General features: G+C 40.7%; 1 protein-coding gene across 2 annotated transcripts in view; it reads right to left on the reverse strand.

Moving 5' to 3' along the window:
• Window positions 1-770: 770 nt before the first annotated feature.
• TNFRSF19 (TNF receptor superfamily member 19) overlaps window positions 771-27,956 on the reverse strand; it is a 112,420-nt gene continuing 85,234 nt past the window's right edge. For both annotated transcript variants that reach the window (XM_066380997.1, XM_066380999.1), the window contains exons 6-10: window positions 16,896-17,060; window positions 16,143-16,262; window positions 11,525-11,627; window positions 10,539-10,930; window positions 771-3,639 (exon numbers count right to left, since the gene is read on the reverse strand). In XM_066380997.1, coding sequence (XP_066237094.1) covers window positions 10,573-10,930; window positions 11,525-11,627; window positions 16,143-16,262; window positions 16,896-17,060 — 746 coding nt within the window. In that variant the 3' untranslated portion in view covers window positions 771-3,639; window positions 10,539-10,572. The remainder of the gene's footprint in view (window positions 3,640-10,538; window positions 10,931-11,524; window positions 11,628-16,142; window positions 16,263-16,895; window positions 17,061-27,956) is intronic.

Below are 27,956 nucleotides of genomic sequence, written 5' to 3' on the forward strand. Positions count from 1 at the left end.
GAATAATGAAAATATGTCCTCTATGTCACTGTAGAATACCTCAGACCTCCTGCTAGAACCTTACAAACTCTGGAGTTCATTTTCTCAGAGAATTGATGGTAGCCCATAGCCCGACCAGTCCGCACGGACCCTGGAGAAGTTTGTGCGCCAGAGGCTGGAGCAAGGGTGGCCTGGGCAGGGGAAGCGCTCCTGTCCCTTCCTCGCAGAAGCCGCAGTGTCACACCACCACCCACTAACCAGCTGAGAAATAGGGTTTCACTTTAATATAACCCCCTTTTATTCAGAAAATTTAAAGTCCTCTCTCAAAATCTAATCCTATTTTTTATTAGCTTCCTAAGGGGAGAGAAGGGAAGAAGGAATAAAGGGATTGAGCAAGAAGGAAGGTAGGAAGCTCAGAAGGGAAAAGGCAGCCTTTAAGGTAACCAGCGTTGCTCCGTGGAAGTTTCTGTCTCTCTGTGGCCCACTCCCCGGCAGGAGATGCGCTGTCACCTCCACAAAGAGTGAACATAAAACCTCTCTAGCTCCTTCCCTCTCTGTGTTATAAAATGGGGAGGGGGCGGAGAGATCATAATAAAATCTTGACACCAAAGCTTCTCAAATGACTCAGCATTGTCAGTTGCTTGACAGGCCTTGGAAATATAGCCAGATCACTAGCAAGGATTATACTGGGAAGACCAGGAATCAGTCGGACCCTCACACGGGCAGTAAGATGGTGTGCATTCACACCACACACTGCTTTCTTACTGGACATACAAATAAGAATACCAGGTAACAATTTTATTCACAAATAAAAAAGGTATTACAAAACTATTCATATAAGAAAATTCCAGTATGCAAAACAGTAACAGTTTAATCTAACTTGAGTCAAACTGACTGCCTTAAACCAATGATGTTTTTCTTCTTCTTTTTACTAGCATAGACAGTAAGTAGTGCTTAACCTAGGTAACAGCAATATTTACACTTTACCTAAAGTAAAAAAAATATCATTGAAAAATATAGTCCATCTACACAAAATTAGAGAACCCATGCCTTTATGTGGTTGCTTTTCAACAAATCCTTGTCTCACTCTCGTCAATGAGTTGCTGCAGCATCAAACATGATGATTGTGCACTCCCAATTTCCTGCCATTGGCACCCTACCTAGCAGCTGAGTTGATCTGAGTGCTGGGTATTCCAACCATGTCAAATGCAAAATAGGTGCTTTCAAGTGTTTACCGAGTATGGCATATAACATTGCATATTTCTATAGTAGGTGGGGCTAAAAGTCTTTGTCTTGATAAAAACCACCCAGGATTTTTCAAACGCAGTATGAAACCAGGTCAACTTTTGACCCTAAGTATTTCTCTACTGATCAAAAGTGATGTTTCAAGGTTTTTGGCCAAAGTTTCATTCTTGTCAAGTGTTTGTCTTTAAAGTTAATAAGGGCTCTACATATGGAGAATATATTCAGTTTACATAAATGAGCACAACCCTGGCTTACTCTGATCATCCCTCTGCTAAAACAAAAATGATCAGGTTGCAAACAATGGCACACACATGTGAGTTATAGGAAGGCCAGTCTACTTGCATTTCATAGACATCTTGTGATCAAATCATAAATACTTCACCTGAGTTTCCTAAAGGCAGTTCTCATAAGAGTCAGTGGATACCAAGGTTTAAGAACAATTGGATTATGCTAAAAAAAAAAAAAAAAGTAGAATCAATCAATTATGACAGGGCACTTGATAGACACAAAAGATAGTGTGTTAAAGGAGACACTCTAATTTCCTATGTGGGCTAGGGGAACGGTCATGAACATGACTGAGCCCAGGCAAGCTAACACGCACATATCACAACCTGAACCCATGATAGAAAATGTCCAGCCACAGGAGGAGGGCTTGTTTTCTGTTTTGGCAAGACTAACGTCTTGCCAAAACAGAAAAGTATGGGGTAATAAGTGAGAAGATAAAAATGTCCATGGAAAGGCAGATTTTTAAGGTTCAGTTTAAATATTCAGTTTAGGTAAGAGACTGATTTGCATGAGGTAATTTTGAAGCAAAGTATTCTAGTGCACTCTCACACACTGAAGTTCAAAGGTCTCTTTCTGTGTTAAGTGCAAATGGAACAGAGCTAATGCAGTCAGCTAAAAGGCAAAGGCTGGATCTAATCATGAAGGTTCAAGTAGGAAAAAAATAAATCCTGCTCAATTAACTCCTCTCCAGGCCATAAAGATGAAGAGAAATGAGCCACGCCAAGTCAGTGAGTGAACTGGGTTCATCTCTGTCTCAGCCCCAGAGATCTGTGTAGTGCACACACGCCTTGGTAAGCAGGGCCGGGGAGGCGCCCCAGCCGAGCGGCAAGCTCCTCGTCAGCACTGTCCGGCTAAGACGGGGTGTCACTGTGCTGACTACGCTGACAGGTCGGAGGAAACACTGTAGCACCTTGGTCAGACTACAGCACAGCAGTTACAGGCTGTTCACCAAAAGGCTGCTGGCAAACTGCTTTGTCCCTGGCTCTAACACATAGTCTCATAAGGCTGTCCCTCAGTAACACGTTTCAGTCATAAGGAACGCTGATATACTGTAATTTCTAAATCCCTTAGTATGATATGCAAAATAAAAAACACCCCCAAACTGAGCTCACAGATACAGAGAACAAATTGTTGTTGCCAGAGGAAGGGGGAGAGGAGAGGATAAGAGAAATAATAATTAAAAAAATCATTATCTTTATAAATACCATTTTCCTATGGAAGAGAAATTCTGCATCTTCTAAGTTCAGTCACAGGGATAGATGCTTCAATATCAACTGATTTTCACAGAAATATGCTCATCTTTGTGTGCAAGTACTAGACTGTGTGTATTAAGTGGTTTTAGACTCAGGGTGATGGGCGGCCCTGTCATCACGCACTTTCTAGCTCAGTCCCCTCCTTACTAGCTCCGGCCAGTAGATGTTTGGGAGACAGTGGCTGAGATTAGACGTGTCAATTCTTTAAAAGACTTGCTTTCCTTTAATTTCTAGTTAGGCAAATTGACTTCATTTAATAAACCCAAGGTTTAGGCAGACAGTACAAAGTCAATTCTAATCTCCTAACTAAACAAATTAGCTTAGATAACAAAAAAGTGACTTTCCTCAAATGGAAACACCCACTTTTGAAACCAATCTATATAAAAACTAAGGTAAATAATCTAACTGACTCTTAGTAGGGTAATCGGCCATGTGAAATTATTTTTGGAAGAAAATACAAGATGAAAATTTATACTCTGGGTCTTCAGTCTTGTAAAACCACGTTCACCATGAAAATAAGCATGACTGTATTTCTGGTTCTTATTAAGGCCGCAGTCTCATAGGCTGCCAGTGCAGCGCGTCAGTCTTTGAAGTCGTGTTTGCAGCATAGAAGCTTCTTGTTTGGGAGAGATGCAAAGCATCGTGAGCGCCTGCAGTTTTTCTTGTTATTCCTTGAGGTTTCAGCTTACAGCTGGTCTGGCTCAGAAGCAACTGGTTGAATGGCTTAAACAGCTATCAGTATAGTTCAGATTTATTTTCTTCCCCCAGAAGCCAAGCAAGGTCCAGACTGTTCAGTCCGTAAGCGCAAACGGAGTGCGTGCCCCTGGGTTCCAAATGTGCGTGTCTGTTCCAGAAAGAGCCGAGTCCGGTAAGCTCCCTAAAACAGCAACAGAAGGAGAGCTTTAAAAGATCACACCTTACAAGTTAAAACTGTGAAACTGTAATTGCAAAAAAAATTAATATACATAACTTTTACTAGTATTACATGTGAATTAAATCACAGTCAAGCAGCTCATGTAATGGTGTTCAAATATTCAGATACTTATTATTCTGAGGATAAAATAAAAATTCCATAACTCATTGTTAATATTTGCAAAAAGTATTTAAAAGATGATATTGTCACCCACAGTAAACAAAACATATTAACTAACAATCTGCTGCTGATTTTCAACCTCATTTAAACACTGAAAGCTGTTTCTGTGCTGCATCTTTCCAGGGGTCCCCAAACTTTTTACACAAGGGGCCAGTTCACTGTCCCTCAGACGGTTGGAGGGCCACCACATACAATGCTCCTCTCACTGACCACCAATGAAAGAGGTGCCCCTTCTGGAAGTGCGGCGGAGGGCCGGATAAATGGCCTCAGGGGGCCACAAACTGCCCGCGGGCCGTAGTTTGGGGATGCCTGCTTCGTGGGTAAAGATCTATGAGCCATTGGACCCTAATTTAAAAGAACAAAGATGATTAATGAAAAGTGCCACTCTTCGTCTTTGAATTTAAAATATACATTAAACTACTGAAGAGAGCTGACCCTGGTTGGTGGCTCAGTGGTAGAGTGTTGGCCCGGTATGTGGATGTCTCAGGTTTGATTCCCCGTCAGGGCACACAGGAGAAATGCCCCTCTGCTTCTCTACTCCTCCCCCTCTTTCTTCTCTCTTCTCTTTCTTCCTCTCTTGCAGCCATAGCTCATTGGAGCGAGTTGGCTCCGGACGCTGAGGATGGCTCCATGGCTTCCACCTCAGGCACTAAGAAAAGCTCATTTGCTGAGCAATGGAGCAATAATCCGGATGGGCAGAGCATCACCCTCTAGTGGGCTTGCTGGGTGGATCCTGGACAGGGCACATGCAGCAGCCTGACTCTACCTCCCCTCCTCTCACTGAATTTAAAAAAAAATAGCCACAAAAAAACTACTGGAGAAAGTTTAGAAATAGTTTGGGAATAATATTTCCCTTATAATGATCTCCTTGGAATACAGTATTCACAATCTCCATAGGGTCAACGGCCTTCGCAAAGTAGAGCCCTGAGATTTGTCCTTGTTACCAAAGGGCAGTGATCTCACCTCTGGAGGGAAGAAGCACCACCAATGGCACCTTGCTGGGAGTAAACCTTCAGGGTGTGCACTGACTCTCCATTAACTTATGTATCACTGATTTGGCATTGGTGACATATTAGAAAAGTTTATAAAAAGGATTCCCCCCCCCCCCAGGTTTAAGGAGAGTATCCGAAAATAGAAACTGCTGATATACTCTTCATAATCAGAGATAGTTTTGTCAATCAGATATTATGATAACCACATTGATACTACTATAGGCAGCAAATTAGATTCATTTTGCAAAAATAAAACAGAGGTTTTAACAGATTAAAAAGCTGGACCCCAGGTCATTTCATATCTTTTCTACTATTACTTTCATTGTTTTATGTTGACTTAAAATGTTGGTTTAGAAACAACACCAAGAAGAGCTTCTCCCGTAAGTTCAGACTCAGATATCTTCGTTCCCTTTGGGGAGGGTAGGATGAAGTCACACAGACATTAGAAGGCCCTGACGCCTCTTCTCTTTGTCTTGAACTATAATCTCATCATCACATTCTGGGTGGTCTTAAACCGCTCACAAGAAAACTACTATGTAAAAATACGTTTATTGGAAACAAATACATCCTGCAGTCGAAATCTGAGCTTCACACCAAGTAAAGACGAAAGTGCTGTTATACATGTCGAAACATATACATATAGCAAATCACATTGTAGATCTTCAACTTATACAATGTTATATGTCAGTATATCTCCATAAATCTGGGGAGGAAGTGAAGAGATGTTAACTGAAAATATTTATATAAATGAATGCCTGTGGAGGAACTTAAAGTTTTATTTAAAATAAATTAGTCACTTAAAAAAAAGGCTATTCTGCTGGCTCTCACTGCCCTCACACATCTAAACAGAATCCAGTGTTTCCCTGAATTACAAATGAACCCATTACAGGTAGCCAAGCTGCCTAGCCATGACCTCACTTTGATTCATAATAATAAGCTGCTGAAATAAATTTTTTTTAAATGAGAAGTAAATATATTCTCCACCTTGGGAAATTAGCCTGCAGAGAGAAATCTGAATTGCTTGTTGGAATCTAAAGGATTGGAAACAAACAGAACTAATCGAGTTAAATATTTGGCTGACTTGAAATAAAAAAAGAGGGTTGATTTCCCAAAATGTACAATTGCTGCTATATCCTGTTTTCTTCTGAAAATTAAGCTTCAGTCACTAAGTTTCGCACATTTAGTAAATGCAACCAGAGAAAATGCTTCTCAGAATCTGGAAAAAGGTCTTAGAATGGGCTCAAAATAGTATTTGCTGATTTTAATTTTAGGGTGAACATAAAAACAATTTACATTTTTTTTTTTGTATTTTTCTGAAGCTGGAAATGGGGAGGCAGTCAGACAGACTCCCGCATGCGCCCGACCGGGATCCACCCGGCACGCCCACCAGGGGCGATGCTCTGCCCACCAGGGAGCGATGCTCTGCCCCTCCGGGGCGTCGCTCTGCCGCGACCAGAGCCACTCTAGCGCCTGGGGCAGAGGCCAAGGAGCCATCCCCAGCGCCCGGGCCATCTTTTGCTCCAATGGAGCCTCGGCTGCAGGAGGGGAAGAGAGAGACAGAGAGGAAGGAGAGGGGGAGGGATGGAGAAGCAGATGGGCGCTTCTCCTGTGTGCCCTGGCCGGGAATCGAACCTGGGACTCCTGCACGCCAGGCCGACGCTCTACCACTGAGCCAACCGGCCAGGGCCAACAATTTACATTTTAACAATTTTTCCTCTAAATTCAGAATGTCTTATATAGATTTACTAAAATTATGTAATCATTATATGATAACACATCTTGGAATGCTAATAAAAAACCTTTCATTAATAAATTATATTGTGCAACTTGACTATAACACTTTCTTATTCATGTTATGTGTAATTATAACTTTCCATAATAACTTGTATTGAAAATAACTTTATGCAGATCATAGTCACCTTAAGAATGCTCTTTGAAAGAGAATTAATGTCTATTATATACCACTCATATATATGACATGTTTCTAAATTTTGACATTCATGCACCTGAGATCATAGTGTTTATCAGCCATATGTCCACCTCACCAACAACATGAATAGAAAAGGTAGAGAATGAGTTGGTTATATGACTTGGTATCAAGATGGTTCATTCCTTAGTCTTAGAATTTCATCACAAAATTGGGGACAAGCTACAAAATTAAGATGAGTGGTGATTCTAGTTACTGACAATAGTACAGTTATTCTAGTTACTCAGACTTTCCCCTAACAATGATGTATGAGAAGATGTAATCGATATTTGTGAAGGAAACACAAGCAAGTCTGATATCAGTGCCAATTCACTTGACATAAAAGAAATTTCAACATCTTGTAATGAAAATGAGACTCAGATTAAATTTTAGGAGCTCTAAGACTTTTACTTTGGAGAACCTGGCAAGGCATCTGATTGGGACGTTGGGACTGGTTGTGAAGGGGCTGAGGTCCTCTTCATCCTGTTCCCGCATCTCTAACCTGTTGTCAGGGACAGTTACATGCTCTGAGCTGCTGGGAGTTCTCAGCCTGGAAGGTTTGGGGGCCACAAGCCATTCTTGAGACCTACATGGAGTTAGGCTAACTCTTAAATCTTTTCTTATTATTATCATGAAAATTATAAAAGTTATGAGATGGCTCAAAAGAACAAGGTCAGTTAACAATCTTTCCCAGCTACAGAGTTATGTTTTAACTGTCAAGTTTGTTTATTTCCCCCCCTTTACTTCTCTCTTCTTCATTTCCTTTCTTTTAAGAAACACGTCTCCAAACTCAACAATTTTTTTTGTATAGAATTCCCTATAAATTCTCTATAGAAATTTATTGTAGTTAAAGAGAAAAGTTCTGCAAATTTATACAACATATGTACTATGTTGAAATTTTGCCACCGATTTGAGAGAGAGAGAGAGGAAGGGAGAGAAGCATCAAATGGTTCTTCCACATATTATATTTTTCACTCCATAAGACACTTTTTTTCTTTTGTATTTTTTCGAAGTTAGAAGTGGGGAGGCAGTCAGAGAGACTTCCGCATGCATCCGACTGGGATCCACCCAGCATGCCCACCAGGGGGTGATGCTCTGCCCATCTGGGATGTTGCTTTGTTGCAGCTGGAGCCATACTAGCACCTGAGGTGGAGGCCATGGAGCCGTCCTCAGCACCGAGCCAACTTTGCTCCAATAGAGCCTTGGCTGCAGGAGGAGAAGAGAGAGATAGAGAGGAAGGAGAAAGGGAAGGGTGGAGAAGCAGATGGGCGCTTCTCCTGTTGCCGGAATCACACACCGGGCCAGCGCTCTACCACTGAGCCAACCAGCCAGGGTAAGACACATTTTTTTCCAAAAAAAGTGGAGGAGAAAATGCCCCTGCATCTTATGGAGCAAAAAATATGGTATTTTATTAAATATTTTAACGCGCCATTTGGTTCAGAATATGTTTTTTTCTTATTTTCCTCCTTAAAACCCTAGATGTGTCTTATGGTCAGGTGCATTTTATGGAGTAAAAAATACGGTAGTTGTGCAAAAACTGATTGCTTCTAGCACCTGCCCTGACTGGAGATGGACCCGGGAATTCCTGTGACCTCAGTGTGCCAGGAGAATCTATCCACTGAGAAAGTCAGCCAGGGCTCTTTTAATTTTTTCAAGTAATTGACAGAGGAGGAGAGAGAGAGAGAGAGGCATCAAGTCATTGTTCCACTTAGTTGTGCACTTATTGGTTGCTTCTCCTACATGACCTGACTGGGGATCGAGCCCACGACCACAGGGGTGCTACAACAACACTCTAACCACTGAACCACCCAGTCAGGGCCATGAACTATTCTTAAAAGGAACACATGTTCCTCTCCATGTTAATATTGGCTTGTTTCCTAGATAAGTAGACAACGAGCACAGGCAGCATGTCTGAGTGCCGCCTTAGTGCCCAGGCCCCCACTGGTCAGTGCCATGAGAGCAACGCTGGTCTCGTGGAGCCTGGGAGACTTGCTGCTCTGTGACTCCGCCCTTATACCCAAGGCTGGCGTCACCCTTTCAGAAGAATGTATGCCAACAATATAGGTAGGTGCTGACATTAAGGAAATATTTATAAACATGAAGTCAAACTCAGCAAAGGCCACATCCTTGCCTACGAGTCCCAGAGAGCTTCCTGGCCTCCAGTCCAGTGGCATGCCAGAAGACCCACTGGCCTGCAGTCACCAGCTCCCCCAACCTTATTTTAAAGCCTTTTATCTAGAATGCTCTTATGTTATACTTAGTCTCTGATCACAATGGACAATCAATTTCCAACCAAATTTGTCAGCCAGTCAAAGCAGAGTAATCAAGAAAACAATAGTTGGCCGGGGCCGGTTAGCTCAGTCCGTTAAGAGCATCATCCCGAAACAGCAAGGTTGCAGGTTTGATCCGGGTCAGGGCACACACGGGAAGCAACCAAAGAATGCACGACTAAGTGCAACAAATACTTCCCTTCTCCTTCCCCTCTCTGTCTCTCTAAAAATCAATAAAAATTAAACCCTGGTCAGATAGCTTGGTTGGTTGGAGCTTTGTCCCAGAGCCCAGAGGTTGCTGGTCAATCCCCGGTCAGGGCATAAACAGGGACAGACTGATGTTCCTGTCTCTCTCCCTGTCTTTCTCAAAACAACAACAACAAAACAGTACGAGAGAGGAAGGAAAAGCATAGCTTTAGGAGATCTAAATTCCCATGAAGTTCACACTAAATGAAGTGCCTTGATGTATAGGGCATTAGAATATTACAGGGAAAAATGAAGGTAAGTGCTGTAGTCCCCCAGTCCATGCACATATGAGAAAGCAATCAATGAACAACTAAGGTGCCACAACAAAGAACTGATGCTTCTCATCTCTCTCCCTTCCTGTCTGTCCCTGTCTGTCCTTCTCGCTGTCTGTCTCTGTCACTCACACACACACACACACCACACACACACACACCACACACACACACACACACACACACACACACACGAAGGTAAGGAATTGTTTACAAAATGCTCCCATGACTACGTCTTCTCTCCCCATCAGGAATGGAGCCTGGGGCACTGTGCTAAGTAGCGTCGACTCTTGGACAACACAGGTTTGAACTGAGTTAGCTAATATGTGGATTTCTAAAAAGACATATGTATAGTATTGTAAATATATTTTCTCTTCCTTATGATTTTATTAATGTTTTCTCTCATTTTATTGTAAGAATACAGTATATAATCCATATAACGTACAAAATATGTGTTAACCTACCTTTTATGTTATCTATAAGGCTTCTGGTCAATACAGCGGTAAGTAAAAGTAGGTTTACAGTGGTGAGTACAGAAACACAAAGTTTATCATTATTTATATTTATTAATTATATTATTTTTCATATAAACAACTGTAAATCTTGTTTGCTTGCTCTATGTCAGTAGTTAAGATTTGGAGAGTCAAAGGTTCTACTTGGATTTTCCACTGTGCAGAGGTTTTGTGCCCCTAAGTCTCGTGATGCTCAAGAGTCAACTGTAGTTGGATTTACAAAGAATTAAAAACCGCAGCTGCCCTTTACAACCTTATACATTAGCCGTTAGCTAAAGAAAACTCCTGAAATTTCATTGAAAATATATTTTTCATGAAAAACCTCCCGTCAGTCTCCCCCACACATTGTGGTAGGAACAGAACTCCACTCCCTAAGATCTTCCAAAGTCAGGGCCACGTCCCCGCTGCCATCATTCTCGCCTTACCTGGAGGGACATCTGAGTGGTCGGGGTACTGATATCACGCTCGCTTGATGGAGCGGGCTTCAAGCAGGGAGTCATCCTGCACTAGCACTGGTTCTGTCTCTGAGTTGTATCTAAACAAATCAGTAGTTACTGTAAAGTCTTCGGAAGGAGCTTGCCCTGGAACAGCGCTCCCAACCAAATACTGACTGCTGTTTGAATCCAGTGATTCGTCTTCAGGACTGAGAGAATGAATGTCTTCTCCAGTGAGTTCGGGATAAGAGTCACAAAAAGAGATGCCATCACCACAAATGGGATTCTGCATCAGAGGCCAGGCGTCCGAAAACTCGCCACAGATGGACCGGGAAAGGGACCCGAAGAAAGCTGGCACCGTCTCCCCCACTGGATCTGCATTTCTGAACACACGTTCAAAAGATCTGTAAGTGGTCTGTAGGGAGAAGAAAGCACCACTACAAAGCTAAATTGTAACTATACTTTTAAATTTTTTGGATGGAACAGTAATTTACTAAGTCAGAATTCTAGTTGTTATACACTTGCTTTAATGCAATACATTGAATTCCTCATTTACTTTAAACCTGAACTGATATGCCTACTTTTAATCAATATAGATATACTTAATATGATGTCTAAACATGCGCTTTCCGGGGTCTTACTGAATATGAAGGCTGTTCTAAAATTTTATGAGTACTTGACATGTTAAAAATTACTTGCAGATGACAGAAGTGTCAAAATCATGAATATAAGACAAAAGGAAAATTGAGTTTAAGGTACAAAAAATGTTGCATTGGAATTTAGTAACCCTGAGAGACTTAGTTAATTCTTGCCAAACTCATGTCCCCTTAAATGACCAGAATGTCATCAATGGCATCAAAAAAGTAAGGCCCTCATCAAACATTTTCAATTGCCCCACATGAAAACTGATAAATGCATATAACACACACCTGCACAAGGGATTACACAGTTAAAGTGCTTAGAAAATACCCAGTTACCTCTCCTGAAGTGTGGCCTTGGAATGTGCCCTGCAACCGAGGGCCACCTGGTCCATGCTGCAGGTGTCCTCACAGCACAAGGATGGGATCAGGTGGACGGGCCCTAGGAAAGCCAGCAGAACTATGAAGCGCCATGCTTTGCCTAGGGATGCTCTCTTTACTACCAGTTCAACACTGGTCTTTGAACTTGAGCTATTTCCATGGTTATCTTTTTGGGAGAAGGGGATGTGAGGCTTAATTTGTTTCTCTTTTTTATCCTAAAAAAAAGATTAACTACTTAAGTGATGGGCCTAGAGTAGTCGAATTCACAGAGACAGAAAGTAGAGTGGCAGCTGCCAGGGACTAGGGTGCAGATGGGAATGGAGAGTTAGTGTTCAGTGGGCACAGTTTCAGTTGAGGAAGGTGGAAAATTCCAGAGATGACGGGTGGGAATGGTTCCACAATAATGTGAATGTATTTAATCCACTAAAATTTATACTTAAATTATTGAAAAAAGGTATAAATGAAAAGAGATATTAGATAAATTTAAAAATAAATCTTCCTCAGCCTTATAAACTAGAAATAAACACTGTCCATATTTGATGAACAACATTCTAGACTTCTCTCTCTCTCTATGTGTGTGTGTGTGTATATACTATATAATTCTAATTTTATAAAACTATAGACAGACTAAGGCATGCAGGAACATACAAACACATACACACACATATATATAGAGAAAAAGACTTGAAATAATCATATATTTACATGTACATGTAAACATACATGTTTGCATATATTCAAATTTAACATGATTATCTATTTTTATAATCAGGAAAATATTATGAAACCATTCATTTTAAAAAATGAATGTTAGAAAGAGAGATACAACTGTAAACCAGTGTTAAGTTGGATGTAAGATGGACACCCAAAACATTTATTTTCATCTGACTTCCAAAATAGGCCGCCATCTTGTGCTATCTGAATAGATAGACTATAACCATGGGAAACTCATCGGGATTCACTACCAATTAACAAAAGTGTCACAGTCACTTTTAAGGAATTTCTCAAAATTCCTTAAAAGCAAAGGCACTGTCATTCCTTATAGAAATGACTGGTTCTAGGGCTCAACCAGAGAAACTATAAGATGAGCCTGGGAATTCTTTGTGTGTCAGAAAGTAATAAAGTGCTAAAAGAATAATGGAACATGTCAAAATGAAGCTGAAGGGACTTCCACTGACCAAGTCTAGAAAAATTTGAGCACCAAAATAAATAATGATAGCAAAGGATTGTAACCCACTGAATGGAGTCCATGAGTCCACACTAACTAAAGTAAATAAATAAATAAGGAAGAAGGGAAAGTTCCCTCTGACCATAGGAAGTCAACTAATAAATGTAGAAAGAATGGTGGAATTAGGCTTGAGACCAGGCAGTGGCGCAGTGGATAGAGCGTCGGACTGGGATGCGGAAGGACCCAGGTTCGAGACCCCAGGATAGCCAGCTTGAGCGTGGGCTCATCTGGCTTTAGCAAAAAACCTCACTAGCATGCTAGCATGGACCCAAGGTCACTGGCTCGAGCGGGGGGTTGCTCAGTCTGCTGAAGGCCCGCGATCATAGCACATGTGGGAAAGCAATCAATGAACAACTATGGTGTCGCAACGTAAAACTGATGATTGATGCTTCTCGTCTCTCTCCGTTCCTGTCTGTCTGTCCCTATCTGTCCCTCTATCTGACTCTCTCTCTGTCCCTGTAAAAAAGAAAAAAAATAATAAAATAAAATAAAGAAGTAAAAAAAAAAAAAAAAAGAAAATGGTGGAATTAGAAAATCAGCAATTAATCATCATACTAATGACTGAGTCAGGAAGAATCATCAGAGAATGCTAAATGAGTGGGCAAAAGTTTAGAAGCAATAGGATATTTACACAATCTCAAATAATTTATGAGGTTTTATTAATTACAAAGAGACTAACAATTTTCCAGCAGAGAAAGCTTGCAGACCCACTTTAAAAAAGTGACCCAAGTTAATCTGACTAGGAATGGGACAGATAAATCTGCTGATACAGGGCACTGAGGAGGACACAGCATCACCTCTGTGGTTTTTCTGAATCTAGTCATAAGAAAACACCAGAAAGCCCAAAGGAGGGTCATTCTAAAGAATTATTGGCCTGTGCTCATAAAAAATATTAATGTCATAAAACATAAAGGAAGATTAAAGAAATATTCCATATCGAATGAGAGTAAAGAAAGAGGACAACTAAATACAAGAGTGTTATCTGGGATTTTTTTTTTTTTTTTTTTGCTGCAGAAGACATTATTGAGACAATTAAGAAAATCTGCCCTGGCCAGTTGGCTCAGTGGTAGAGCATCAGCTCGGTGTGTGGATGTCCCATGTTCAATTCCTGGTCAGGGCACACAGGAGAAGTGAACATCTGCTTCTCCACCCCACCCTCTCCTTTCTTTCTCCCTTTCCCTTTACCTCCTGCAGCCATGGCTCGAATGGTTCAAGCAAGTTGGCCCCAGGCACTGAGGATGGCTCCAAGGCCTCACCTCAGGTGCTAAAATAGCTCAGTTGCTGAGCAACAAAGCAGCAGCCCGGGGGCCTGCCGGGTGGATCCCCGTCAGGGCGCATGTAGAAGTCTGTCTCTGCCTTCCCACCTCTCACTTAAAAAAAAAAATCTGAATATATTCTGTATAATAGCAATAGACTTAATTTTAATTTCCTGATTTAATAATCAAGCTGTTATGTAATGGAATGTTCTTGTTCTTATGAAACAAACACCAAAGTATGTATTAAGGGGTAAGGGAATAACATATCTGCAAATAATTTTTAAGTGGCAAAAAGCATATGTATACATACAAAATACACAAAATACAAAAAATATATATATATATACACACACACACCAACATACTTAGAAAGAGATAATAATAATAAAGTAAATGTCAGATGAGATCAATGTTAATATTTGGGGAATGTGGGTAACGGGTATGTGGGAATTCTTTGTCTTAGTCCTTCAAAGTTTTAGTAAGCCTGGAAATATGTCAAATAAAAGGTTGAAAGAAAAAAGCACTGTCATTAAGGAGGAAGCAATTTAAATGAAAAATTAAACTGAACCTGGGCATTAGCATGCGGGGATTAAGATCAGAGTTCTGTTTAGAGAATACAAAACAAGGCTCTCTATACGTAATCTTTTCAGTTAAAAGTTCAGGTAAGGGAGAGTTTGCACAAAGCTGTATTTTATTACATTTAAAATCTGAGTTCATCTCTCAAGAAATGATCCCTCCTCACTCTGATTCTGTGTCAATGTCATGCTAGAGGATCTAGGAAATAATGCTTGGCGCATTTTGAGGATCCCCAAGTAGTTGTTGGTTGCTGCCTGAGACTCTACAGTGTGTCCGTAAAGTCATGGTGCACTTTTGACTGGTCACAGGAAAGCAACAAAAGATGATAGAAATGTAAAATTTACACCAAATAAAAGGAAAACTCTCCCAGTTTCATACCTATTCAGTGCAGTTCGATGTGGGCTCACGCACAGATTTTTTAGGGCTCCTTAGGTAGCTATCCCGTATAGCCTCTACAGACTCGTCACTGGCTGATGGCCTACCAGAACGGGGTTTCTCCACCAAACTGCCGGTTTCCTTCAACTGCTTATCCCACTGAGTAATGTTATTCCTATGTTGTGGCGCTTCGTTATAAACGTGCCAATATTCACGTTGCACTTTGGTCACAGATTCGAATTTAGCGAGCCACAGAACACACTGAACTTTCCTCTGTACCGTCCACATCTCGACTGGCATGGCCGAGGGCTGCTCCACTGTATACATGGTGTTACGTCATCATCTGCGCATGTGCACATGCTGCCACATCATCCTACAGAAATTGGGAGGGTTTTCCTTTTATTTGGTGCAGATTTCACATTTCTATCGTCTTTTGTTGCTTTCCTGTGACGGGTCAAAAGTGCACCATGACTTTACAGACACACTGTATTATCTACATAGGCAGAGGCAAAAATACATCCACACATACCATAAAAGTCTTATGTTTCATTTTTAAACCCATTTCTAAAATAGAATATGGTAATAAGTAGAAAAATAATTATGTTGAAAACTCCTTATTCCACGTATGAAATATTAGATAAAAAGATAAATCCTACAATTTCTTGGAAAGAATGATTGAATGAGGATAAGTCATGCTGATTGGGATCCACTTCACTTGAAGAATAAGAGACAAAGGGTGCTGTTAGTATTGCCTCAGAGATGCTAAAGAGAACAGGGAGGTGTGGAGGGCAGAGGGCGGCCAGGGCAGGCTTTTGGAAGGGATTGCTGACCGCATCAAATCTTACACTGCAGAGGAGATGAGGTCATTACGGTAGGGATGGGAATGGGGAAAGTGTAGAAACCTTATGTTGATGAATACATGTAAATGGCAAAGGAAGTTGGTACTACCTTTGCCCATTTTTGCCCACATTAGAAACCAATTCCCATTTGAATTTCTTCCCCAAATTATCATTTCTGTCAATAACCTAGGAGGCAATTATGATTTGTGGAAAACCCGGTCATAGAGCTTCCTCCCCCTCTTTAATCCGGGTACATGGACGTTAAGTGTGACTCCACCAAACAGAAAGGAATATAAACTTACCACAAATCTGGGCGAGGTCCTGGTGGCACTGACAACATGCCCTGGGGGATTTGTCCCGCGGTCTGTCGAAACAGGACATTTCAGAACCATTGTACTGAGTGTCCTGTGCTCTCAGAGACCCTAGAGGAGGCGAGAATTCTGTCAGGGAGGCAGTTTCCTTCCCTGCATGATGCTGACCGGCACCACCATAGCCTTTTCGTTTTCAAAGAAAAAGAAGGCACAAACATGAAACAATTTGTGAAGAAAGCTCAAAATGGAGAGTACTTATGTTGTCAGAACCAAGAACGATTTTATTTTGTGTTTAAGTGTTATTTTATTTAATATTTTAATTGAATTTATTGGGGTGACATTGGTTAATACAATTACACAACTTGAGTTGTACCATTCTATCATAAAAAAAAAAGATTTTTGTTTTTGCCTGGTGGCATGGGGATATCCCTGCTGTTCCAATGTCCTTATAAACTGGGGCCAGCCATCAGACGGCTCCTGCAGTGCCTCTTTGGAACAGAGGACTGTAAGATCTATTTTCATGTATTCTGTCCCTTTAATAGTTCCTTGACTCTCACTCTGCTCCAGTCTCCTGTGGTACACATAACGCAGCGATGATGAACACGCTCACCACAGAGACACTGCATGGTGCACGGGGGGCGCAATGTGGGGTGTAGAGGGTGTTATATTGAGTGGAACACTTGAAACCATGTCAACACAGTAAATTAAAAAGGAAAATTAAAAAATATGTAATTGAAAACTCACAGCTGGGTTTTTTCTCCATAAACTGCCTCTTACAGTAGATGATGCCGAGAATGAGCAGGGCCAGCAGGACGGTGGCCAAGGCGCTGCAGATAACAGCGGCCAGCGCGGCGTCCCGCGGGCGGGAGGCGGTGGACGGGATCTTCACCAGGTTGACCTTGCTGCTACCTGAAAACCAAGCAAGCGGAATCGAGGCTCAGATGCTTACACTGACCTTGGCTGTCATCACGAGCAATGGCCTTCATGTAGCATGAATGAAACCCCAGGAAACCAGTGGGAGGCGTGTGAAGATGGCTCAAGCACCTCCACTTCTTAGATTTCTTGAATACTATACCTTGCCCTGAACCCCAAGGTGTGCAGGTGTGCCATTTCTCCGTGCCCATAGCACGAGGCACAGCCCTCGACACTGTGTGGCAGGAATGTGTGGCAGGTCTCCTACATCAGACCCGCTGGCAAATCTGGGCATTCGCCATCTTTATCTCTTTGTCCTGGTACTTGACAATGTGTTTGGCACTTACTAGGTACTTAGTATTTATTTCATTGGGATTACACTACATATATTTTTAAACCGACTAAACTAAGGTATGCTTTTGGGGGTAACTTTAGGGAAAACAAGGCCCCAATTTCCAAAAAATTAAACCTTTTTAAATTTTAGTTGTTCAATCACTGAATAACATCTGAGTTGTGGAGAAAAGACTGGCACTATTGGTATACTGTGGAGAGGAGGGCAGACTAATGTGTTAGGAAAGAATCAAGAAAATGATTCTGTCTTAGAGGTTGGCATGGCATCATGGCTCCAGGCTGAGATCCTGGGATCCTATTGCCTGGGCCAACCTCAAGACGTGACCTTGAACCAATTACTTAATATCTCGGAGTCTCAAGCCCACATCTGTTCAAACAGAGGTCCCTGTCACCGGGCCGGTGAGAGGATGAATGGGCGATCAGGAGAGCACTGGAGACAGGCCCTGCGCCCAGTGCTGGAGACTCACTAGCTGGTGCAGCAGTGGAGAGCACAGCTGCCCTTAGTCTCGGGGAACGAGGGGAGAAAGACTCAGTTCAGAATCGCCTCGTGTCCTATTGAGCCTCAAAGAAATTTCAGAGATGAAAACCTAGAGGGACGACTTCCTTGGCTCCGAGCAACTGCCCTTGGCTGAGAGGGGCCCTCTCTGCTCCCCTCGGTTGCACTCAGCTCCTTGTTAACACCCAGCAAGGCTCCCCTGTGCTGAGGGCTCATCCAGATCCCTGCTGCCTGACAGAAGCAGCATGTGCCTCTCGTGTAATTTTAAGTTGTCTAGAATTCAGGTTAAAAAGGAAAAATAAACAAATAAAACAAATCTATTTTTCTTAACCCAATATATCTTCAAACATTACCATTTCAACATGTATTCAATAGAGAAATTATTATTGACATCTTTTGCATTCTCTATTTTGTACAAAAATGTCAAAGTCGGGTGTGATTTCGCACTGACAGCACATCTCAGTTTGGACTAGCACATTTCAGTGCTCACTAGGCACGTGTGGTTAATGGCTATCGTACTGGATACCACAGCGCTGGAGACTGAAGACTGGTCTATGTACTATCTGTGTGACATGGCACCTAAACACAGGCCAGCTCATCAGCTGGTACCTTTCTCTGTGGCCCTGGCTGCTTGGGACCCTCCCCTCAGAAGCTCGGTTTCCACTGTATGACACTTGAGGCGAGAAACATAGAGAACCTTCTGAGTTACTGTTATTGAATCATAAATACAGCATAGAACTGTCTTGGTATTTCTAGGCTGATTCAGGGATAAACTGATAAAAAGGTTCTTATTGCCACCTGGAAAGACAAATATTTTTTATTCAGGATTTATATAAGCTATATGCCTTGGATAAACAGCAATCACAATCCAATCATACATTTTAAAGAATATTTGTTGGTGAACATGTTAATATATTTTATCACTTATAGCTGTACTCTATACACTTAGACAAACTGGGAAAATCATTAGCACATATTAAATGTTCATCATACATCAAGTTCATTTACATCCATGACCTAATAGGGATTAAATCTGAATCTGAAACAGTCTCTGTCAGCGGACAATTCACAAGAGGATGTGTGAACCAGGCACCACTGTACAAATACTGACAAATAGATAATTGACAAGGAATTTGCATCCTATGCAAGTAAAATAGCAGGTTACATTGAAAGAGGTGATTCAGGAAATATAAGTGTTGTCTATGTGGACCAAATAGGAAAGTTGTGGAAAACTGCCATCTCATTTATGTTTGTGAGAAAGGCAGTTTACTCAGGGGTGAGATCAGGTCCCTTAGCTTAACTTTCCATTAAATAAACCAGCTCTTGCTGTCATCAAAATGAGACATAATATATGATGTGAGTTGAAGATATCAAAGTTTTTAATCATGTTGTAACTATTGAGTTAAAGTCATCAATTAACATAGTACTGGATAGTCAGAAAAACCCTCCTAAGGATCGGGATTTTAAATTATTTAATTATTAGACTCCTGTAAGTTCTTCTTTTAAAATCTTCCTAAAATATATTAGTCAACTTATTTGCCTTCATATAAAAGGAACTATTTCTGACTTATAAACAAACTGAAACGCCTCCAAATGAGAATTTTTGTTTTTAATTTGATGGTTGTGATTCAGGATTTATTTTCCCCAAGCCAATCATAAAAGTCTTGCTAATATGCATTTTTCCATGATACAAAACTAATTCTGCGATTTCAGTAATATAGAGTTGCCATAATATCATCAGTTTTAAAAGAAATAAGCTCCTTCTCTCTATACCTCTCCCAGGCTGTACATCTGAAGATGAACAAGAAAAATACAGTAGTTTTACCACTTAATTGTTGAGACCTATATAAGAAAAGGTACAGTATTTTGTTAACTCAAACGCTCCCTCAGAGAGACCCCACGGGGAGTCAGGCTCTGACCCCTGTTTACGTGTATGTGTTTATGACACAGCAGACATGACCTTGCTCAGAGGAAGCGGTTCATCACCCGGGCTCAGCTCTCACGTACAGCAGCACAGACATAAAGGAGGCTATGGACCGGCTATCATTCGTGTTTGGAACAACCCCAGAAACTCCAAAAGGGAAAGCCCATTTCCTTTTTGTCTCGAGCAGAAAAAAGAAAAAGAAGAAGGAAGAAGAAGGAAGAAGGAAGAAGGAGGAGGAGGAGAAGAGGAAGAAGAAGAAGGAGGAGGAGGAGGAGGAAGAGAAGAGGAAGAAGAAGGAGGAGGGAGAGGAAGAAGAAGAGGAAGAAGGAGGAGGAAGAGGAGGAGGAGGAGGAGGAAGAGGAGGAGGAGGAGGAGGAAGAGGAGGAGGAGGAGGAGGAAGTGGAGGAGGAGGAGGAGGAGGAGAGGGAGAGGGAGAGAAAGAGAAGAGGAAGGAGGAGGAGGAGGAGGAGGAGGAGGGGGAGGAGGCCGGTACTAACTATAAGAAGTGGCTTCTACTCTACTCTATGAAGTCCTGGTTAATGCAGATGGTGCTGAGGACTTCTCAGAAAAGGAATCCTGCTACAGACTAAGAAGTATGGATGGCTTTGCTGATGTGCAACAGCTGCAGTGACTTTGAGATTAAAGGTTCTTCCCACCACACACCTTGACCAAATTCCCTCTTCACAGTTCACCATGTACACTGGATGTCTGCGAGGAGTTATCCCCAAATCTTATTAGAATACTGACTGTACTTTTGAAGAACTGGGAATAGAATACTTACATTTTGGGGCAAGTTTTAACTTTTCTGGACTATAAAAGCACCTTTTACCCTAATCAATTAAGTTATTAATTCCACTATAATCTTAGCACTACTTGGCAATTTGCTTCAGTGAGAACTGCTTCCTTAGATTATATTTTACATCACTTTACATACATGACATAGGTTCAATTTCACATTATACATTTCCTTAGGAGTTCAGCTCAGCTGAACAATGAGGTACTGAGTATCTATTTTACAAAAGACAGCCTACAAATTACTCAACAAGATGAATGAGAACCAGAATAGAAGAAGAGAGAATGGAGGTCACCAACAGAGTGTGGCAAGTGTTGTTATCAAGTCTACGTTTACCCTCTGAGTGTGACCGAGGTACACAAATCCAAACAGCAGAGATGCTCTCCTCACATCTCCCCCTCCAGGGAGCTCTGGAAGACAGCTGGAGACACACATGTATTAAAGAGACCTGTGTTATGGCCTCTGACTGGTCATGGGAAAGTCTTAGAAGAGGAACTCTTTTGCAGGCCACATGACGGACTGAAAGGTGAGCACCTGTTCCTGCAGATTTCTGTGTGCCTTTGTTCCTGACATTGCTCACACACCTTCAGTCACGTCACCCTCGTACAAACAAGACACAGTGCTGACTGTATTGCTGATGAGATCTCATCTGAATGATGAGAAGCCGAGTTTTTAAGTGATTTGTCAAAGTCACACAGCAAAGCGGAGACTGCTCGAGAGCTGGAATTAGGCCTTTTGACCCCTTCCAGTGGACCGCAGTGTTCCACAGGTGCATGCAGCTTCTAAGAGAGTAAAATATTCTTCAAGGTAACAAACAAAATGTGGCTCAAGCCTGTTTCTGTGAAGGCCATGCTCAAACCTGAGAGGAGAAGCCAGCCAGGCCACAGAAAGACTGCGGGACCTCCTAACAGCAGGCCTGCTCGTGTGCAAATGGGAGAGGCTCCACATCGGCCCTGAGAAAAGTCGCAGCGCCCCTCTGCCTCCATGGGACCTCCGTGTCACATGATGAGCTGCCATGAGTAGTGTGCCGGGAGTGGGCACACTGAGCAATGACAGAGTGTCACTGACAAGGGAAGGAGAGGAAACTTTATGGGGGTGACAGAATCTGGAAAGGGCCAATTAGAGAGAGAGAGAGAGAGAGAGAGAGAGAGAGAGAGAGAGAAGGATTTGCAAAGATGGTTGCTGGAAGTATCAGGCTCAGCAGTGTGCTCTGTCTGGATTCTAGGTCTCACCTCCTTTGTGTAGACATACCGGTGCCTTTTCTGTTGATCTTCCTACATGTTTAACCACTCTGACCTTCTAGGAGATTACTGTTCAAGTCTCAAGCTCTACCTATTGAACTGGCCAGGCAACATAGCAGGCTACGTTTAAAACCTGCTAAACAAAAGATCCTTCTTCCCAGAGTATACGCCTAACAAAGGGCTCTGTCCAGGAAGGCTGGCTGGGAGGCAGGGGAACGGGTCTCCTAACCTGGCTCTCAGCCCTTTCTGCCCTGGCCATGCACAAGACCTTTTACCTCCAAATCTCAGTTTCTTCACAGGGGAAATCAAACAGTGGCTCACAATGCAGACACCAAGACCCACCGTGGGGGCCACTAAAAATCCCTCGTTAAATTTTAAGCCAATAAACAATGTGAAACTAGCATCCATACATACTTGGATAGCTATTGAGAAGTCCCATGATCTCTCTATGGCCTTGTTGGTTTCTTCCAACAGAAATAAGCATCACTTTTAAAGAATAAGATGAAGTAGGATGTATGTTTCACTACTCAGAAATGTATATTTCCTGTTGGAGCTGCCTTCTTAAACACTGGATTCATATATCCAACAGACTATTGAACATTTCCACTGGGTCAGAGATATACCTTAAACTCAACAGATTCAAAAAATGAGTTCTCCATTAAAATTATGATTCCCTCTTTTCCAATCCCTCCCAAAAACCGACTGCCCACAGATTTTTAGCTACCTGCATACCTGTTTCTGCAGCGTTCTTTGGGCGGCTGCTCTTTCAGCTGCTGTAGGTCCTGTCTCAAACATCCCCTACGCAGTAAGGCTTCCTCACCAAACTAAAATTATTTTTCTCTTCCAGTGGTTTCTACCCACTTCCCTGCCTTCTTTGCCTCCCTAGCACTTATGGCCACATGACATTTTATATCTTTAATTTGTTTGCTTCTTGTCATTCTCCCCTATGGTGGAAATAATATAATCCGTGCTGCTTCCCCAATACACCCACCTCGTTTATGTTTACACTGGGCCCAGCAAGAGCCTGCGTTTTCCAGCCTCCTTTGCAGCTGGGGTGATAATATGTCTGTATTAGAGTCAATGGGGAACGGCAGGGGTAGGGGGCAGGGAGAAAAAGTGATGTGTGTAGCACCTGTGTCATCTCCAGTTTAGGAACAAATTGCTCGCCTTAGACTTTCCTTCCACTACAGGATGGAAGCTGGATGTAGCAGCAGCTGGGTCTTGACTCTACAGGTGAGGAAGATATCCAAAGGCTGGCAAAGCCACGGGGCCTCTGAATGATCTGCAGTCCGGCTGCTCCACCAGGCTGAGCTGGCTAGACTGCCACAGAACAGAGAGAGGAAACTCTCTTTACTGAAGCTGTGATATCTGGGGGTTTCCTTGTTACAGCAGCTTAGTGTTTGCCCTGACCAATACAATCCCTCACTAAAGACTAAAATAGAGGTTCCACAAGGGCAAGGGTTTGGGCTGGTTTTGTTCACTACTGTGCTTCTAATAATTACAAGAAGTCCTGGTACACAGATAGTGCCTGATAGATATTTGATAAGTGATCAAATAAGTGAGTATTTGTGAAAGAAACTGGAAAGTATTGCAACAAGTTTATTTAATGGGGAATTGTCCCAATCAGTAAGATGAGATTAGGCAATTTGACTTTGAGTGGTAAACACACAATGTAATATACAGATCATGTATTATAGAATTGTACACTTAACACCTATATAATTTTATCAACCAATGCTTCCCCAATAAATTAAATTAAAAACTTTTTAAAAGATGAAATTATGCCCAAAACACGCTTGTCTTCTATCCTTCCACCTTTGGCTTTATAGCTGGTGACAGTATGGATGGAAATAATGAGGTAAATAACGGAGTTATTTGCATGCACTTATTTTATATAATGCTAATTTCAGTATGTATGAAAAAACAAGGGTTGCTCAGATCTATCAATACACAAGCCTTGAAGATGACTGACTATAACCTCGGAACGAATACTAAACAAAAATTTAGTCTTCTCTCGTCAATTTTAATTAGTATTGTATGGAATTATCACAAGGGATCTTATTTTAGTTATTATATGCCAAATGTGTTCTTAGGTGATGACGCGCACTTAGTGACAGCAGGTCTCTGAGGCATTACCAAGAACCCCGAGAACAGGAGGACCTTCTGGAGATCAATCTCATCTCACACAGGAGGCCGCTCTGCTGTCAATTTCAGAAACTGATTATTAGGCAAATTGGGTAAAGGGAACAATTAAGCATTTGTATCATTTTATCAAATTAAGCATATTAATCTTACCTGTACACATACCCTCTACCCTTAAAAAGTATTTAGAAGTATAAATAAAATGACATGAGCATCTAGAACACTGTTAGCAACAAGAACCTATAATTATTTTTTGTGGAAAGTTATCCAAATGATCATCAATACCACAACGGCAACCACATACCAAACACCCACAGTGGGCCAGCCCCTTAACTTACTTTTTAGAATGTCACACTGATCCTTTATGGTAAAATTTTATAGATGAAGAAGTCTATACATATCTATAAATAATTTTTTTTTTCATTTCGAAAAGCCATCAGGTAGTTGAATCTAGATTTGATCTTGGTTTGTCTGACTCTAAAACTTATGCTCCCCCCCCCCAAGAAATTATGCTATCTCTTTCTAACCATTTAGAGCAAAAAATACACTAGAGTGTGAAGGATTATTGGTTCAAATTTTATACAGGCCATTAAACTCTAGTTAATTAGTTAACATATACAATATAACTTTACCTAATTTAAAAATAAATATAGCTTTAAATTTTAAGGTTAAAGAGGCTATTATATTTTATTGCAAAGAAAAATAACATGATTTTTAAAATTCCTTTTTTAAATGTTATTTTTACATAGTATAATTAGATGAGTATCAAATAAACATGGTAGAGACAAACACATTGTAAATGAACTACTTATGCTTTCTGTCTGGACTTCCATTTTTGAGGTCTCACTAATGCCTTGTGCTCACCAGAGAGTTTAGCACACAAAGAGCACACATCAGGTTTCTTGCTGTGTCACAAGTCACTTTGGAAATGCCAATAGAATTGGAAATGCGAGCATTTTTACTTGTTGATTACATTTTGGCACATGAAATTCAATGAACAATTACTTCGGGATATAAACATACAATTGAGACATTTTCTAATAATTTTCAGTAAAAGATTTTATATTTGACTTTTATGTTTGTTTCAAGGAAACAATTTAACCCATTGCTTTCTGTGCTCTACCACCACCACGAGCACCAAAAATCCCATGTTGAATAAAGGTTTAACAAGATTAACATCTGATGCATCTACCTCTAGTCATGATCTTTCTTTAAAAACAAGTAACAAATAATTCCTTCAAGTCTTACTGAGGGAAGGATATAGTTCTATAGGGCAAGATTTCTCTTGTTAATCTAACCTGATTAAACAAAAATACCTATGATAACACTCAGCATATGAATTCCAGATGCACTGCGAAGGAGTCTGCCAATCAACAAAATCGTCTGATTTTTTTGATCCACTTTATACTGAGCTCACTGACACTGGGTGAATGTAGGAGAGTAAGCCTTTATCTTTTACTTTTTCATTTTAGACTTTGGTCTTAGAGCTATGTGGCATGTTTTTCAATAACTGATAAAAATATTACTCCTAAAGAGCTTTTTTTGTTTACAGTTAATAAATAAATATATAAATGAAACAGATTTTCTTATTGTAGTTAAAATGTGAAATATAATTTACTATTAGTGACACTGAGTATAGTCACAATGTTGTGAACCATCACCACTAATTTCAGAACCTTTTTTCATCACCCCAAAAGAAAAACCCCAATTAAGCAGTCACTCCCCAGTCCCCTTGATCCCCTCCTAGCAAGACTACTCTGCTTTCCGTCTCCCTGGATTTGTCTATTCTGGATATTTCGTGTAAATAAAATAATGTAATAGTATGTGGCTGTGTCCAGCTTTTTTCATTTAGCCTTGTGTTTTCAAGGTTCATCCATGTTGTAGCATGGATCAGAACGTCTTTCCATTTTGTGGCTGAAAAACATTTTATCATACGGATATACAGGTATACTCTACTTCTGGAAAGTTCATCTTATGCCACATCGTTTCTACTAAAGACCCATATTAGTGCCTGTTTTTTGGTAACCAAAAGAAATGCAAAGAGAATTTTTGCTTTTATGAAGAAAAGCAAAGACAGCATTCAGCATTTGTTTTGCAGTAAGCGTGATAGAGGCAGCAGCACCCAGGGCGTCACGGGTGGCACCTCCAGCTCTTTCCTGGGAACCACACTCAGCATCTCAGCATGGAGCCGCCAGAGCTTTGAACTGTGTGAGCATCTGTGCTTTATCTCCGTTTCCTTTGTGCATCTGTTAGCAAGATGTGTCTTAGCGTAATTGCTCTTAGCGTTATGCCATTGGGCTTACAAAGGGTTTCACAGGAACGCTCTACTTTTGGATAACAGGCAAAATCTGAACCACATTTTGTTTATCCATTCATCAGTTGATGGACATTTGAGTCCTCTCCAACTTTTGGCTATTGTGAATAATGCTGCTATGAACATTCATTTACAAGCCTTTTTCCCATATATTTAAAATTTTTTCACAAAGATACACAGAAATTACTCCAAATGCTATCAAAAGATATGTTATTGTTATTACACTAAAACATTAAATTCATTAATAAGTTAGTTATATACTCAGTATTATTACACTAAAACATTAAATTAATTAACAAGTCAGAAAATAAGTATGTTTACTGAGCAAGAACTAGAAGAGTGGAGGGAGATGACCCCAGAGAAGGGGTTAGTGGCAGTCCATGTTTAAATGGTGAGGACTTTGGTTTCTAGTCTATGAATAATAGGAAGTACTCAATGACAGCAGAGTACACATTCTTCTCAAGTGCATGTGGAGTGTTCTCCAGGAGAGACCATATGTTAAGTCACAAAGCAAGTCTCACTAAATTTAAGAAGACTGAAATCAGACAGTGTATCTTTTCTAATCAAAATGGAATTAAACCAGAAATCATTAATGAAAAGAAAACTGAAAAATTCACAAATATGCAGAAATAAATACTATACTGTTAAATAACCAATGGTACAGAAGAAATTACAATGGGTATCAGAAAATACTTTGAGATGAATGAAAATAAAAACATACACCAAAACTTATGGGAAACAGCAAAAGCATTGCTTAGAAGGAAATTTATAGCAGTAGATATCTACATTAAAAAAAAAAATCTAAAATCAATTACCTAATCTTCAAGCAAACTATATCCAAAGCTAGCATATGGGAGGAAACAATAAGAATTACAGTCTAGAGAAATAAAATAGGGAATATAAACACAATAGAATCAATAAAAACAAAAGTTGGTTCTTTGAAAACAAAATTGACAAAATTTCCGATTGACTAAGAAAAAAGGCAGATGATTCAAATTCCTAGAAATCAAAATAAAAGAGGATATTTTTACTGACTTTACAGAAATAAAATGATTATAAAAATACTATAAAACTGTGCACCAAAAATTGGATGAACTAGAGGAGATAGACAAATTCTTAGAAATACATGAACCAACAAAACTGATACTTAAGATCCCTTACAAATAAAGATGAAAAAATCCTCAACAAAGTAGTATTAAATCTAATTTACAGCATATTAAAGAATTATATACCATGACCAATGGGGATTTATTCCAGGAAGGCAATGATGACTGAGCATACAAAAATCAATCACTGTAATTAATATACAATAAAATGAGAGGGAAAACCTCACATGGTTCTATCAACTATGCTGAAAAGCACTTGACAAAATTCAACATCCTTTCATGATAAAAGCACTAAATAAATTCGGAAGAGTCATTGCCTGCACGCACCCTGAGCCAGTGGTTTTCCACAAAGCCAGCATCCAGCAAGACTCGCTGCACACTCAGGGCAGACAAGGGCAGAGCGATGGTGGCCAGGTTTGGACGGGGGATTCTGCTTCTGGCCCTGCTCTTACCCGTACAGATTTACTCAAACTAAACAACACTTGAAGTAATTCTCCCAGAGTATTATTCAGTCTTAAAGAGGAAT

This window comes from Saccopteryx leptura, chromosome 4 (genome assembly GCF_036850995.1).
Source record: "Saccopteryx leptura isolate mSacLep1 chromosome 4, mSacLep1_pri_phased_curated, whole genome shotgun sequence".
Taxonomy (NCBI): Eukaryota; Metazoa; Chordata; class Mammalia; order Chiroptera; family Emballonuridae; genus Saccopteryx; species Saccopteryx leptura.